The sequence below is a fragment of the Larus michahellis genome, chromosome 3, assembly GCF_964199755.1.
Source record: "Larus michahellis chromosome 3, bLarMic1.1, whole genome shotgun sequence".
NCBI lineage: Eukaryota > Metazoa > Chordata > Aves > Charadriiformes > Laridae > Larus > Larus michahellis.
In genome coordinates, this window is record NC_133898.1 from 115,974,175 (window position 1) to 115,991,789 (window position 17,615).

General features: G+C 38.9%; 1 protein-coding gene across 5 annotated transcripts in view; it reads right to left on the reverse strand.

Moving 5' to 3' along the window:
* Positions 1-17,615, reverse strand: part of ROCK2 (Rho associated coiled-coil containing protein kinase 2) — a 100,130-nt gene that overhangs the window by 23,245 nt on the left and 59,270 nt on the right. For all 5 annotated transcript variants that reach the window (XM_074581854.1, XM_074581850.1, XM_074581853.1 and 2 more), the window contains 5 exons: positions 13,789-13,926; positions 10,897-11,157; positions 4,363-4,507; positions 2,177-2,315; positions 392-483 (listed from right to left, as the gene is read on the reverse strand). In XM_074581854.1, the coding sequence (XP_074437955.1) occupies positions 392-483; positions 2,177-2,315; positions 4,363-4,507; positions 10,897-11,157; positions 13,789-13,926 (775 nt within the window). The remainder of the gene's footprint in view (positions 1-391; positions 484-2,176; positions 2,316-4,362; positions 4,508-10,896; positions 11,158-13,788; positions 13,927-17,615) is intronic.

A 17,615-nucleotide genomic window follows, 5' to 3' on the forward strand; every position in this document is an offset into this window, starting at 1 on the left:
AATGCCTTAAATGATAAGCAGTAAAACTGACAAGACCGTTGTCAAAACTACTGTCTTAACTACAGAAGATTAAAACAACAACAAAACCCAAACCAAAATAACAAAAGTCACAAAGCAGCAGAACCTAACATGCATGCTTTTTAGTTAAGTCTGAAACATCCAGTTCCGTTGTTCAAAATGGAAATCTATACATTAAAAGCACAATAAAGGTGATGATAATTCCAGTAGGAAAAATGTTTATTTACTAACACTTACTGACAAATGATACATATAGGTTTGAGCAAGATTCTTGACAAATAAAAAATACTTAATTTACACAGCCTGAAGTTTTTTCATTTCTACTATTGCAAATACTGACTACAAAACAGAACTCTCAAGCTAATTTACTTACTCTCTCGAATGTTGTCCCAGTTCCACTGATCGCTCTTGAAGAAAGGGTGATGCTTTATTTCTTCTACCCCGTTTCTCCCAAGTCGCACATCCCTAAACACAGCAATTCAATCAAATTCAGATCAGGAAAAATAGCACTTGGTTTTTGTTATTTAAATTCTGAGTTGCTCATAAGCAGCAAAGAAACTTTCAGTGAAGACTGCCTGTGTTAACCACATTAATGGTCAAACAAAAAAAAATAATTAAAACCACCAACCACTGATCTGTAGCTTCTTATACAAAATGTACTCTGCTTCTTCGCATGCACTCTCCCTGCGACTGCTAAAATGTCCAGAATTTGGAGTCTGCCACGTGGGGAGTAAAGCAAGAAAGAGAGCACTGAGGCAAAAACTCAGAAAAAACTAAAAACACAAACAAACCCCCAACACCCTCGGGGGAAAAAAAACTGCAGAAGTTCCGTGTCTGCCAAACCACATGACAAACCTTAAGACGCAAGTGAAGGAAGGTCTAACTTACTGCACAGAACAGTTATTCAAAGCTGGACTGAAATAAGTATTTTAAGAATTCCACCCTCTGCCCCATAACTAACCCTGACACATCTTTTGCAGACATTTGCAGTGAAATAAGCCTTAAGTGCAACAAGAAACTTTTAGTTTGGCCAGAAGAGTCTCTCTTAAAATCTTCTAACAAGAATAAGACATAAAAACAATGCGTGAAAAAGAACTAATACATCATAGGGTCAGTGCTTATTCCTTCTTTAAGTGCTTCAGCAGCGACCACGCATACGGAAAGAAGGCATCTGTTTCAAATAAATCTCTCGAGCACTGTATGAAATATAAACAGGAAAGCGGACACACGTAGTGGAAGTACACCTTGCCGCATTTACATTAATAAATTCTGTTCATATTTTCTCTCTACCCATCAGCTACTAATGGTGAAAAACTCTGTCAAAGCACATCCTTCCTGAGTAACAGCGACCTTGCTCAACAGAGCAAACAATCTCTCTTTGAATGCAAAAACCATTATGAGGCAATTTTTTTTCCCTAATCTCTCATTCTATAAAGGCTAGATTGTAGCCAAGTTCAGGAGACCACAGGAAAGCCTCAGAAGGCATCATCAATCCAGAGTTAACTATGGACCTACAGCGTTCTTTTTTTAAATCAGAAAAACTGAAGATGATCTCTTCTTTCTGGAACTAAAGAAACTGTAAGCGTTCAGGTCAAGAACAAGTTTACACAGCTTAATATTAATGTCAATAAATGGCTCAGTTCCACAAAGGGAGACCTCTAGGATCTATTTATAGCCAAAACAATATTCTTGCTGGTTTGTTAGCTGTACTTGTCAATTAATATAACAAAGTGAATGAAAAGAAGTTCAAACATTCTAAGAAAGCTTAAACAAACTCAGTCAATACATGCTTATTTTCATAAAAGTATTTGCTTTCATTTTTTTAAGTAACAGCCGCTTAGACACTGAGCACAACAATTTGGTCCCTGCCTTGGAGCTTACAAATTACTTTCAACCTTACAGGTTTGTTACTGTATTATACACCACAACTGGAAGAATCTGTCTGGCACAAATTGTGTTGTTAACAAGAGCTGTCAGAACTCCTCATAGAAATAATATACAATACCTGGAAAAAACACCCCAAAAGAAAAACTAGACAGCAGGAGATTGTGCTGAAGAGATTTGAACAGAAATCAGGTGAAGTAATGGAAGGAATTAATTTTTACAATGTACGTGTACTAATACCATCCAAAATAATCAGAATAATACATGCACTTACCTATCAGTTAAAAAGGCACAGATAAGGTTCTTTGCATGCTTAGAGATTTCCACATCATCTGGGAAATGTAACGAGTTCTTATGATCCATAATTTTACTGTATGTTCCTACTAGCGAGTCTGCATAAAAAGGAGTATCGCCTGAAAATAAAATAGTAAATTGACTGTGATTTTGAATCATGTTCAAGTCATGTAAGTTGAAAAAGTCAAAAGATATAAAGAAAAGTCTACAAGCAGTTATACCTAAAATAGTCTTTTATTTAGAAAAAAACACTAAAATTGGAATGCAGGGTACAAAATAATGAATAGTACTAAAAATATTCTTTCCCCGGAATGCCTAAACCCTTTTCCATCCCGCATACGACTACCAAAATTTTGCCCTGTGAATTACATCTTTTGTTTTACCTGAAGACTATGACGGTATTTTCTAATTTACATGGTGGCTGACACCCACATAAATCCCCATCTTTAAGCTCTTCCATGAGTATGACAGACTGAAACTCCTCAAAGATTTGCTAATGCACATTTGTTGGAAAGAATCCACCAAAGCTCTCCAAAGACCGTTCCAGAGGCACACAGGTCTACCCTGCCTGCCCCTGCAGCTGCCTAAGGCAAGTCAGCTCTGAGCAGGAGCCTTCACAGGCTGTTACTGCACTCTTAAACCCATATTAATAACTCTCGTTGACTGATAAATTATATTAGCTTGGGTGCCCATATTAACATGGGCAGGTGGCTTTTAAAATCGTAGACCTTTCTCACCTAAAAGTTTGCAGCACAAGCTTTAGTTGAATCGATTCTTTGCAAATATCCCTAAGAAAGGTAAAATCGGGACAATGAAAACGCTCCTGCCTCCCTCTTTCCAAATCTTCCCTTTCCCAATTGCTTTCAGTCTCAGAAACAGCTTTGATTTAGACCACACCTCAAAACTGCCCTAAATCACTGAACTAACGTTAGGCTTCATCTTGTGACCAATATTTCAGCTTTTAGTTAAGCACAATTGTGCTTAAAAAAAAAAAAGTAGTACCAGAACAGTAAAAACCAGAACAACAGAACGCTTTCTGCACTTTCTTTAAAATGTAAAGTTTTAGAAGACCATAGGCAGAATCTGATATGTAAATACAAACAAAAATAGATACTTTCTACCAATGTGTGGCATATGGGGGAATTAAGTAAGACTTCACTTTAAAAAAAATGTTTTCATTAGAAGGATAAAAAAAAGGAAAATCTTCCCTCTCAGACAGAAGAGGGGAAAAAAATATAGAGGCTCTGAGAAAACATTCTGGACAGCTATGTCCAGTATTTTAGTAACTGAAGAATTTTATTTATTGCTAAAATTGTTTCTGAGAGACTATTTATTATGAAACACAGTTTTTGTAAGTCAGAAATGCTTTAATCTTGAAAGACACAGAGATTGTCATAGCATCATATATCCAATGTCTTTCCTGGCTCAGGACACCAGAAATATCGAATCTGCAATATTCCCAGAACATGCTGATTTGGATTGTTAATAATTATATGCTCAATTCCATCCTTCTATAATCAGTATTTTGCTACCAGACTATAATACTGATCCTTACTGTATTTTAAGATGCAGATGACTCATCTCCTTAACAGACTATATTCTATGTTCGTTGCCATAGCAGTCCAGTGTATTTTACTGGAAAATCCTGACTCAAGCATAAAAGCGAGAATCAAGCCATGCTTCCACAGTCATTTGACCTAACAGAAGCCTTTGCTAATGCTGGGGGGGGAAAAGTGGGAGGGGGTTGTGGGGTGGAAAGAAAAGGAAAAAATGAAGAAAGAAAAAACATGAAGAAGAAGAGAGAAAAATAAAGGGGGGCAGTCCTGCCCTTCCCACTCCTTCCCCATCTCTGCATCCCTGAAAACTCAGTACTGCCCCTGAGGTGTCACAAATGTTCACGAGATGGTGAGGTAGCTGACCCCAGTTAAAACTATTCTAAGAATTAGTTTTAAGCTGAGGCGAGTCAGGGAACTAATCACTGAGGAAGCACGCAAACAGCTGCCGCAGCGTTAACAGCCAGAGAGAGCAAAGAGAACAGGAATGAAGCAACAGCATCAGCCAAAAGTCAGAAGCTGCGAGACAGTGAGGTACAACCAGCCCCCTTGCAGCTAAAGGCACAGTAAAGGCTGAACGATAATCTCATTAGCAGAAGAAATCACTACTTACCAACCAGCATCTCAAAAAGGAAAACTCCTACAGACCACCAGTCACATTCCCGTCCATAATAACCATCACCCCCTTGCGATTTCAAAACCTCGGGCGATATGTAGTCAGGGGTTCCCACGGCTGTATCGCAGCGCACCATGCCTGTCTGTGCAACAGTGAGAATTCCAACAGCTCAGTTAAAAGTTTAGTCTTTAAACAATTTGTCTATTAGTAGACCAAAAAAACCCATAAAAAGTACAGACCAAAATATTTGGTTTGAGGAACACATTTGAAAGACACTGTTTTTTACTCCAGAAGCAATATGGACTGAAATGACAATTCTAGTAAGGTGCTCTCCCCTGCCTGCTCCATAGTGGTTTTTCTTGATCACATCTTTCAAAAATTATCCAATTTTATTATTTTTACCATTGGTTTCAATATGAAGCTACACACCATATCGGACTGCTCCTTATCTCACTGAATTCAGGGACAAAGTTCAGAATAATTTTGACAAGCTATGAGTTCTAGGCCCTACATAGCAGATACATAACAATTTTGTCTAATTCAGACAATAAATCAAGTTATAGGTAAATTTTTGTAGTCACACCTTGTTTTTTATTTAAAGATAGGAAAAAAAACAAAAGGAAAAGCTATTTTTAAAGAATATCAAAGCTTTTCTTTTTTAAAAAAGTGATTTTTATTAACATATTAACACAGCTGTATTAACGGAATGATTCTTCATCCTCTTTGCTTCACACCGAGAGACTAAAAAACGCAGGGGCTAAATGACGCAGAAGCATCGTCAGATCTGCCAGCATGCTGCCTCAGACTTGTAAGCCTTGTTTTCTTTAATCAAATTCACTGCATTCATCCAAGAGAGACCAGATGGACAAATAAAACGAAATCCTGGATGAAGTTAGAGAAGTACCAAAAATACACTCACCTTTTATTCTGTCTCTCGACCTGAAATCTTTTCTAACTCACCTTACAAAGTTTTCCGTGCATTTCGCCATTAGCACGAATGGCAATACATATTAACTCTGAATTTTAATACAGAATATTAATAGCAATGACTAAAGTCAAAATACTTATTTAAAAAAAAGGAAGAGAAACATTTTGCTTTGGGAATTGTATTGACATGGAAAAATTAGACACCAAATTACAATATTACTTTTCACACAAAATATGAACTGCCAAAAGCTTTTATTTACTACTAAACCGGAATCCTGGAAAGTCATGAACTGGCAGACAAAAACCGAAGTGATGACTAAATACTGCAGAGATCTAAGGACTATTTCAGATGTCCTCCTGTCAAACACCTAACCATCTTCTACAACTCTATGCTGAAACTAAAGTCTAAAAGAAGTTTTAACTTCTCAGTTCCAGAATGAAGAGCAGGTTAACTTCTGATTGCTATATTATGAACCAGGTAGCACATAGTTGGATCATCCTGGAATAAGAAAATGAAGGTAACTCTTTTCAGAAAACCTAACGCGTTCCTTGAACAAAGAAGAATACAGATGAACACATTTTAACACTCAGAAATAAGCTAAAGCCCAAAGGCTCCAGAAATCTAAAGCTGAGAACGTTCAAAAACGGATCTCACACGCGGCAGGAACCACTATTTGAAAATCCTGCTTGTAACAGCACTCTGTGCTCAACCCTACAGGTCTCCTCTGCAGCTTAAGCCTCCCTCTGCCTTGAGCACCGGAGGAACGGCTCCAGGCTCCTGTGATTCTGCTGAGCCAGTAGGGCTGTGGCATCTTAATGAGGCCTCCAACACTGGTGCGTGTCTATCTCTTCCTTATCCAAATGCACAATTACAACAAGGGAAAATCTGAGTCCCCACTCAGTGAAGACTGGCTGAAGCCACCTGAATTCCTCTCTGGGTAAGAAGCTTCTTTAAAAACAAAGTCACCGAAACAGTTCTGAAAGATTTTTCTGAAGATCGCAGCTTCAGTCACAGCTTCATCACCTCGACACCAAAGCACTTAATAACACCCCATTTCCTGTTCCTCTATAATTAATGCAGCAAAACAAGAACAAGTTTAATGTTATACGTGTTGATATTTTATGAAGTGTTATGCAAACAAAGCAAAGGCTGTGACAGCCCTGCCTGAATCTGATGGCTGGTATGTAGCAACCAGAAAGCTTCTTTCCAATGACATTACAGATCCTAATGAACTCCAGGTAACAATGCCTTAACTTTTCAGACAAGATGTCAAAGAATTGAACAGTAAAACAAAAAAAATATTTCTACAGTTAAAAGGGCACTGCGTGTTAACATCAGTTTTCAATGGACTGTATCTCTGAAGCATGTGGATTTAGTCGTACTTACTCCCCATAAAACTCTCTACCTTCTGTCTCAGAACAAATCTGTAAATGCATTCACAGCATCACAGAACAGCTCACGTTGGAAAGGACCTTGAAAGATCATCTGACCCAACCTGTCATGGGAAAGGGAGCCTGGATGAGATTATCTATCACCGTGTCCAATCGCATCTTGAAAACCTGCAGCGATGGGGATTACACTTCCACCTCCCTGGGGAGGCCGTTCCATTATCACCTGAATATAATATTTCCAGATTTCTGTTCCTCTCATTTACACACCAATCCTTTCAAAGAACTTGGGTGTTGCTCTGTATGTATTTTTAAGTACTGGATACTCTTAATACCTGAGTCAGGCTAGGTTCTATGATCTCTGGCATCAAAGCCAAGTAAACAGGGAAGTAAGTCCTCTCCGTGCAGTGCGTGACATCTTGACAGTCCCTACATTCTGCACAATGACTTCTGCCTTCTGTACTTCAGCATTTGAAGAGATCTAAAGGGTGCTGTTTCATCTGGACAAAGCGTTACTCCTGTGTTTCAGTTACTAAGCCTCTGTTTTATGCCCAAATAGCACACTTACTGTAGCAGTTCTCACACAAAGCTGCTTTTGGGGAGTCTCAGGCCAGTGTTTTACCTGAGGCTTTTCTTATCACCTCAAAAGATCAAGGTGGATCTTGGAACTCCACCTCGAGGGAGGCTCCTGCAGCTATGTGAGAGATGTGCAGTGCAGAAATAAAAAAGGCTGTCCATGAGACACAGCATGTTCTCACAGCTTATGACAACTTGGCGGTGAGGCTGTGGTGCTTCCTAGCATCCTTCAGAATTTTTTTGTCCCCATCTTTCTTATAAGGCCCTTTAGGTATTGAAAGGCTGCAGTAAGGTCTCCCCAGAGCCTTCTCCAGGCTGAACAACCCCAACTCTCCCAGCCTGTCCTCATAAGACAGGTTCTCCAACCCCCTGGTCATCTTCGAGGCCCTCCTCTGGACTCATTCCAACAGGTCTATGTCCTTCTTGTGCTGAGGGCTCCAGAGCTGGACGCAGTACTCCAGGTAGGGTCTCACCAGAGCAGAGCTAAGGGGCAGAATCATCTCCCTCGACCCACTGGTCATGCTCTTTTTGATGCCGCCCAGGACACAGTTGGCTTTCTGGGCTGCCAGTGCACATTGTTGGCTCATGTCCAGCTTTTCATCCACCAGTACCCCCAAGTCCTTCTTGGCAGGGCTGCTCTCAATCCCTTCATCCCAGTGGTTGTCCCAACCCAGATGCAGGACCCTGCACTTGGCCTTGTTGATCCTCATGAGGTCCACATGGGCCCACTTCTTGAGCCTGTCCAGGTCCCTCTGGATGGCATCCCATCCCTCAAGTCATGTCAACTGCACCACTCAACTTGGTATCATCCGGAAATCTGCTGAGTGTGCACTCAATCCCACTGCCTATGTCATCGATGAAGATACTGAATAGTACTGGTCCTAAGGTGGACCTTTGAGGGACACCACTTGTCAGTGATCTCCATCCAGACATTGAGCCGTTGACCACTACCCTCTGGATGTGACCATCCAACCAATTCCTCATCCACCGAACCAGCCTTTCACTCCCTCATGGAATTCTTTTCAGTAAACAAGAGCTGGAGATTGCTTGTGTGCTCAGATCAGGTGTTAACACTGCAGCTGGGCTTGCGCAGCGAGCTGCAGACAATCAACTGCAGCAAGAAGTATCCAGCAGTCTTGGATGAGCTTCAGTGAGAAATAACTAGAGTTCTAAAAAGAGGAACACGTTCCTTCTTTCAGCTAAACTGCCTGAGCTGAGGCGATAATCCCAAATGGTAAACATCCCTTCTTTCGGTCACATCTCTTTTCAACTGACATCCTCTAAACCTGTGCTCTTCTAAAAGCTCAGCTGGCACAAGGCAGCATTACGTACTGAGCCTGGCAGCACTACCAGTTCCTGACTCTACCGAAGGCAACCATGCTACTGTCTAGTTTCTTACAGAAAACCTGAAGATTAGAGTCTGGTGAAACCTGCCCTGGGCTACGTTATCACACCTAAATACCAAAAGGGAACTACAATTCCTACCAAACCTTTGAGGCCAACTCTACTCTTTTTTCAATTATAGAAATACTTTGTTGCAAAAAATACAAAAAAAACCCACAAAGCCCAAACCTGTCACAATGGAGTTACATAACCAGGCCAGTTCCTTTTACCGTGGAAAAGATCACTAGGACACTTAGCAATTCTTCTCACATACTGGTAAGGAGGAATTCTGCTGCAAGTGTCTGGACTGGCCTGGAAGACTTAAGAGGACACTGAATTAAATTCCACAGCAAAGGTCAAAAAAGTCTCTCACCAAATTGCAACAGAATTTTCCTGGGCTCTCAAGAGCATAAGGAAGATGCTAATGTGCACAACTGCTAAAAGAACTCCAAATCAGAAAAAATAAATAAGTATTGGGTAAGCATATATTTTCTAGAAATCATCCTGCCAACATCAATATTATATTTACACAGCTGGGATGTGTTCATGTTTTGTAAGAAGTAGCATAAGATTTGGAGACAATCCAGAACCTCTCAACTTCTAAGGCTTCCTGTATAAAAAATTTTTGCCATTCCACTGAGTCTGAGAAACATGAAGAACTTAAAATGTAATCTGTTAAAAAATTAACTTCATTAGGAGATCACTGGTTCACTGATGATGCCCAGTCCAAACTGGAGCTCACTACAACTCTTTACAAGAAACATGCATGCACTTCCCACTTTTATAATATGATCAACCACATCTTAGTATTCCATTCTTTTAAAAACAACAATGAAAAAGAAATAAGGGGAAAAAAAGGCTTAGGTTTACCATTTCTGGTATCCCTAAAGTAGCACAAGGGATCACCCTTTTTTTGTAGATTTATGTTATGAACTTTTTGATGTCTTTTTATTTTCTCTTCTGATGAACGTCAGATTCCCTTAAGACCTACAGTCTGTTGTCTCAGAACCAAGGGTAATTTTCTTAAGGACTAAATTAAGCGATCAAGTACTACATTTGATTTTTTTTCTATAAAGCAAATGCTGTCCCCTAAAATAGTGGCAAGTAAATCATCAGAGTGGAGGTAAACAAACCTATCTGCCTTTAGAATAACAACTAAAATATCAGCAAAACTAAACAGGCTACTGAACTTCAATAAACAGCCGTAGTTGTTCAATGAAGTTAACACATTGCCACAGGAAAGGAAAAAAAAAAAAAACAAAAAACCTAACCAGAGACAGTACTTCTAGATACAGCTGAAGAGACATTAACTTAACGATGCAAATGAAAATTAAGTAGATTGCAGAGATTATACCAAGCACTGCCTGAACAATACAGAAAAAAAAACCCTAACACATTAAAGCAAATAAGCTTAAAAGGATCATCCTTGCCAACACTGATACAGAAACCTTTCACAGGCCAGACAAATCATAACACGCATTCATGCAGTTTTTTTAGAATCTCCTGTAATTTTTTCCACAGGAAGAATATGTTGTGTAAATTACAGCATAACATTGTTTGTCAGGGAAGATTTTAAAACTGCAAACTACAAAAGGTAGCTTTATTTTTAAGTCTCCTTTAATAATACAAAGTATTACGTCTTATTAAAAATAAAATATTCTTATATGATCCCATTAGAAAACTGTGTATTTGACTGCACATGGTAAAACCGGGACAATTAAAACGTATGACACCATGACAAATAGCTAACATAAATTTTAATGAATATATCACATACCACTGCTGCCTTACTGTGACCTCATTTTAATGACCACTAGAGGATGCTATGAGAACAATTAGACACGGTAAAAAAAAATAAATAGGGACTGTATCTTGCCTATAAAATAATTTAATTTACAGAAAAATGTCAGCTTATGAATTGTTCTGAGGTTACTAATGTTGAAACTAGGAGTTCTCTCATAAGCTGTTCAGACATTTGGCAAAAAAAAGTGAACCTCGGAAATTCATAAACACACATACTTTCAAAAATAACAAGAAGTAAGTTTACATCCTTCTTCCGTGTGCCAGAAGAGTTTATTATAGACATGGTTACACTATTTAAAGTACCCTTGTATTTAAAACTAGGAGACAAGGAACAGCTTTCCAACCAAGTGGACCCACCATCTGATGAATATTCCTTTGAGTGTCATAATTCATATGAAAATAACTTTAGAATTACAGTTTTATAGATGATAAATTATTCAGTGGCGTACTTACTTCATCCATTTTCATGCATGTGCCAAAATCTGCCAGCTTCAGATGCCCATGTTTATCTAAAAGCATATTGTCAGGCTTCACATCTCTGTGTATCAAGCCCATGGAGTGAATTGCATCAAGGGCAAGAACAACTTCGGCTGTATAGAACTTGGCCCATTTCTCAGGCACATCATAATTGCTCATAAGGTTTACAAGATCTCCTCCTGGCATGTATTCCATCACCATGTACAAGTATTTGTCATCTTGAAAGGCACAAAATAGCTGCAACATTAAAAAAAAAGGAAAAGAAAAAAGTGCTATTATTTTTTAGACAGATAGGAAAAAGAAAAAAGGTCTTTATCTTGAAGTTTCATTAAACCCGAGCATATGTTTTCCAGATTGATGTAAATTAACTTTATTTTTTATATTCAGATAAACTACATTTTCTGTTAGTTATAGCTACCTTGAAATTTACTGAACTTCAAACCCCCCCTAATTTTCTTTCTTAAGAAAGCAAAAAAGATTTCCCGATTATCCTAATATTATGAGCTTCTATATATCCACGTTTCTTGGCATTAAAAAGTACCACTGAGTCAAAATACAAAATATCAAATCTGAGAAAGGACGCATCATGTATTGATTTGAAAGTAGCTCAATGGTGAATAGCATCTTGGACTGTTTCTAAATTTCATCTATTATAAATCTCCTTATCTCTGTACATATTTACAAAAACACTTGTCACTAGTGATTTTGTCCTAAATGAACACATAAATTGAAATAAGAAAGAAAAAAACAAACAAACCAACCCATTCCTGAAGACAGCTATAACACACTACAAAGAAATTATCCTTAACTATAAAATTCCTACTGGCATTATAGTGAAAGTAACTTTAGTCTCTTCAAAATGTATTTCCGACCTGAAATTCCTTCAGGTCGTGCTGAAGTTTTAGAGATTTCATCCAGCAATAACAAAGTCTAAAAACGGCTCAAACCAGCAAAAAGCATTACTATCAAATGTTCAACGACTGATGTGAAAAAGCCTCTGAAAGTCTCTCACCTTATTTCTGAGGGAATATTTCTCCTTTACATTAAAAACTGAGATCATTCATATCTTCTAAGTTATGCACACAAAATTCAAAGGCAATTGAAAGGATTGTGTGGAAAGGAGAAAATAAAAAGAACCAGGGAGTTTGTGGAGAATGAGGAACTATGAAAGGCAGGAATGCTATTGAGGAAATTCGACCTTTAGATTAAAATTTGTTGTATATTAGTGACAGAAGACCTATATTAACACATATATATTGCACTGTATTTGTTTTCACAAATGGATACAATATCTAATATGATAATGCATTTGGTCATTAAAATCTAAATTAAAATCCAAAATAGTCTCTGTATTCTCACATATAAAGATATTAATATAACACAATAATAAATAGCAACACTATGCCTTTATACAGCACTTTATGAAATCTCTTAAGGGTAATAACTAAAGAGAAAAAAAAACCTCCCGCCACACACATACGCAGAAAAACCCCACACCAACAAAACCACCAAAATTATCTACAGCTCTGTTTTCACTTGTTTTTCACGTAAAAAACAAGACACAGAGCAGCAGTGTGATCTGTCCCAATTTCTAGCTCAGAACAGGGCCTGCATTTTCTCAAAACCAGCTCGATGCCCTATCCCACTGGACCACATTACCTAAATATATCACACTAATACACTTCATCATAGAAGGCACAATTGCAACTACACTTCAATTAATTCGCTATTTACAAGTACACACACACAACATTTATATCACCCTTGCTACACTTGCCTTTGAAAACTGAGTCATACGTTTCTCGTTACTTCCAACTGTATGTAAAAAATAAAAATAATTCCAGACAACTACTGTCATTAGAAAAAAACCCAAAGAACTAAGTAAAAATTCATCGATTTGGTTAAGTATTTCTGCTGAATATATGCAAGAACACAGAATGCGCTCAGAAGAGCAAAATATCTAAATAAAAAAACCTTGTAAAATACTTCTTGCCTACATGAGGTGAAGTGTTATGAAAAATATATATGGAAAGCTTAAGGCCAGTCTTTACTTATTAAATATACAGAAGCATGGCAATATACTTGAAAGCATTTAAATGTATTAATTATTTAACAAAACGAAGTACTAACAGTTTCTCCAAGCACATGCTTTCACTACTCATTGTATTAATTGGTGTAATTTACCAGTTAGGACAAATCGCAATATTCAGTGCTAATTCTTCCCAAAGGCATAACTCATATTACGAACATGAGGATGATACTTGTCATGAGACAGCCACAAGCAACGGTGTTCAGGACCAGCTGAAGAAGTCAACTCTCCATTGCTTGGATACTACTCCTGAGCGGAGATGCAGTAACTGACCACCAGGCAGAAGATGGTTTCAAGCCAACCACTGCTACAACCTCCTGTCCTGCAGACCAGGAGCGTGCACTCATCCAACTATCAAATCGCAGCTGAAAAGACAGTAACTACTCAAAGCACTCTTCATACTAATTGCCTATGATCAACTGACTATCGTGAGGAAAGACTGGAAATAATCTGACATTTGTTTCTACGTTTCCATACAAAAGTTTTCTTAGTTGGAAAGGTAACCTCCTTATTATTCCTAATAATTATGTGGATATTTCAAAAATCTGTTTAATTCCATTTTATGATGCACTTGATGTGGCTAAAATGTAAATTAATCTACTTTTTAAGACAGCCAAATACACAAAACTCAGTGAAACTGCCATAAATATGTATCTTTAAAAAGCAAAACCCAAACCTAAACCGTTATTTCAGTTTAGATATAAACACAAAACCAGATCAAAACAGGGAAAGATTTATGGCTTTATTATTATTCTTTTAGTCTTACATATCTTCCTTACCTGAACGACCCACGGACTGTTGGCGAAGGCCATGATATCTCTTTCTTCCCAGAAAAAGGCTGAATCTGATCTCTTGATCATTTCAAATTTACTAAGTAGCTTCATTGCATAAACCTTCTGTGTCATTTTATGGCGAACCTGTTGGTTCAGAAAGGAGAGAAACAGCTTTTTTAAGAATGCCTTATAAAAAAAACTGAATACCAGAACAGTATATTTCTGTTAAATGCAAACTGCTTTCTGGGATGCGATGCCTCCAGGTCTTCATATACACAATTTTCTAAGTAGTTAATAAATTCACTCTAAATGGTGTAAAATTAATAACATAAATCTTGTTGGAAAACTGAAATTAAAACTTCTATGACAAAATCTGAAAATATTTTGGAAAATTTCATCTGAATATGGACATGAAACAAAATCCTTAAAGCACAGACTGTAAAGTCATTATCCTGCTAATGAAACAATGCTAGATTTATGCTACTTTATTAAATGACCAGTTACTAAAGGACCATTTTTTTTAATATTCTTGACTGTTCCTTGCAGAAATCAAGGTGAGAACTATTCAGCTGTAAGATGTCTGAGTCAGCAGAAAAAAAAAAATTAACTTCATCTTAAATTCCTGCATGTTTTCTTTGCATGAAAATAAAAAATTCAGTGGACTGATTTGTGAAATCAGAACCAAATGCTTACGACTTTCTGATACATTTATAACCCTCACACTTAGTAAAATAAACCATATCCCCCAACCTTTTAGTTTTACATAATGTCTAAGTTTAATTACGTTACTAGAAAGAATGTCTAATAAGCTCTTTTTCTGAACAGCTGTAAGTGTTTTAAGACCATTCTGTCTGCAGGGCAAAGCTTCTGAGAGGCACCTATTTGGTCTACAAATCTGGGAGCATCAGTCTCCTGCTCCTGAGAAGCTGTAAACACCAACGCTGCTGAAGCCAACTGGATTAAGCTGTACAAACAGAAGCAGCATTGGGGGGGGGGGGGGGGGGGGGGGGTCGTCGGGAAGCCACAGAAAGAGTGAGAATGTGAACAGAAACAGGGTTATTTACAATCTTACTGTTCTTGAAATTGGAACTTTTTGCTCTCAAGATATAGGCACAAAAGGTTTAGGATTAGCATCTTGCACAGTTTAACACTAACCAACAACCTAGTGAATAGCTACATCAAAAAACCTCCAACCAAACACCAAAACAGAAACACATTATCTACACGCATTAACAATTCTGTATGCATGTATATTTTAAGACATTAACAATGAAGCAGCTAGTGAAAGTGCCCTAAAAAAGGATTTTGAAAAGTATCTCCTTCCCATTTACTAACCCCACATGGGATTATTTACAACGACTTGGTGGTGCACCACAAACTATATACCATGAAGCAGAGCTTTTCTAATCCTGCTCAAAACCAGAAGAAACACAAAGACCAGCAACCTCAGAAAGATATTGTTTAATTGAAGATGCATTTTCTGTGAAAGTTCACGTAAAGCTCTGCAATGTATTTAGTAGTTTATAATTCCTAACATCATCGTGGTGCTCTTGCCTGGCTGTACTGAGTATAGCTGCCTTCATTTACGAGAATAACTGTCATAGAATCGCCTGGGTTGGAAGGGACCTTACAGATCATCTAGTCCAACCATCAACCTAACTCTCACAAGAACCATCACTAAACCATATCTCTAAGCACTATGTCTACTCTTCTTTTAAATACCTCCAGGGATGGTGCCTCAGCCACTGCCCTGGGCAGCCTCTTCCAATGCTTAATAACCCTTTGAGTGTAAACATTTTTCCTAATATCCAGTCTAAACCTCCCCTGGCACAACTTGACGCTGTTTCCTCTTGTCCTATCGCCTGTTACTTGGGAGAAGAGACCGACCCCCACCTCTCTACAGCCTCCTTTCAGGTAGTTGTAGAGAGCGAGAAGGTCTCCCCTCAGCCTCTTTTTCTCCAGGCTGAACAACCCCAGCTCCCTCAGCCGCTCCTCATAAGACTTGTTCTCCAGACCCCTCACCAGCTTTGTTGCCCTTCTCTGGACACGCTCCAGCACCTCAATGTCTTTTTTTATGGTGAGGGGCCCAAAACTGAACACAGCACTCAAGGTGGGGCCTCACCAGTGCCCAGTACAGGGGAACAATCACCTCCCTACTCCTGCTGGCCACACTGTTCCTCATACAAGCCAGGATGCTGTTGGCCGCCTTTGCCACCTGGGCACACTGCTGGCTCATATTCAGCTGCAGCCAACCAACACCGCCAAGTCCTTTGCACCAGGCAGCTCTCCAGCCACTCTTCCCCAAGCCTGTAGCACTGCACGGGGTTGTTGTGACCCAAGTGCCGGACTCGGCACTTGGCCTTGTTGAACCTCATACCATTGGCCTCGGCCCATCGATCCAGCCTGTCCAGATCCCTCTGCAAAGCCTTTCTACACTCAAGCAGGTCAACACTCCCACCCAACTCGGTGTTGTCTGTAAACTTACTGAGGGTGCACTTAATCCCCTCGTCCAGATCATTGATAAAGACATTAAAGAGAACTGGCCCCAGCACCAAGCCCTGGGGAACACCAGTCACTGCCACCAACTGGATTTACCTCCATTCACCATTGTCCTCCACTACTTGGGAAAAAAAAGTCTTGAGGAATCAGCACAGCCTGAAGCAAGCTCATGCATAGGAGAAGCAAAGCAAAAAGGGGTAGGGGGACCAGAGAAAGCAGTCTGTGCCCCTCTTTAAGGTACTGCCAATAGGTTATTTGGCTAAATTATTTCTTTAGGAAAATTTCAAGATAGGTTCATTCTCTGTACAAAAATCAAGGAACTAAAGCAACAACTATCATACTGGGACACCCAAAGGCTGAATGTTCTGGGTGTGCCTTACAGGTGAACAGACCTACCAGTGATATTACTCCTTAAATCACCACCATGGTTCCCTGGAGACAGCCTGCTTAGCTGCTAGCCACTGCGCTCTTTACCCAGAGCTATATTTGTACATACATACACTGGCTCATATACCAGATTATTCATGTATTAAACTGTCATGATGTTTCAATTTCTTCCAACTGTTTAAATGAACTGCCAAATTTAAACTGCTGCTCACCAGAGTAACTCTCAAAATAGGTAGGAAAATCCCTTCGTGCCATCAGCACTGAGTAACGTGGCCTCGTTTAACTTATGAAAATGTATTAAGAAATAAGAATTTCCCTCTACTCCGCTTCATCAATCTAAGTCTATCAAGAAACGAGTGCGCACAAAATGCATCCATAATTTCTATAGCAATCATGTCAGAAGACAATCTGTACGCAAAGAAAATAACATACCCATCTGAAGTTATCAGATTGAGTACATAGTATTGATAATGGTACCATCTCTTTTATGGTAAAAGAAAATGAAGATCCTAAAGTGGAGTTGTGAAATGAGGTTTGAAATAATCACAAATATCCTAAAATACTTAATAAAGCTATAAGAAATTACTACAGATAGGGTACCAAAGGTCATGTCCTGACAGATTTTCAGGTAATAGACCACGACTGCTTCATTTGCTTTACTACAGACGGGTACATCAGCAGTGGCTGGAGAACTAAACCTAATAAACAAAGCACCTAATGGAAAAAACCTACACCAGCATCTGTTTACATATGCCATGACAACCGCTGGTGTGCAACACTAAGAAATCACCGTCACCCAGACCATCCTTTCCTAGCAAACACAAGAAAGAGTTAGCCTTGCTTCAGCGTTCTATTCCAGTACATGGTGCAGTCACTCTGCCGAGTCACTGCAACGTTCCAGTGCTTTGTGATTAGACCCGGGAGAAGGGACTGAGGATACGTTTCGA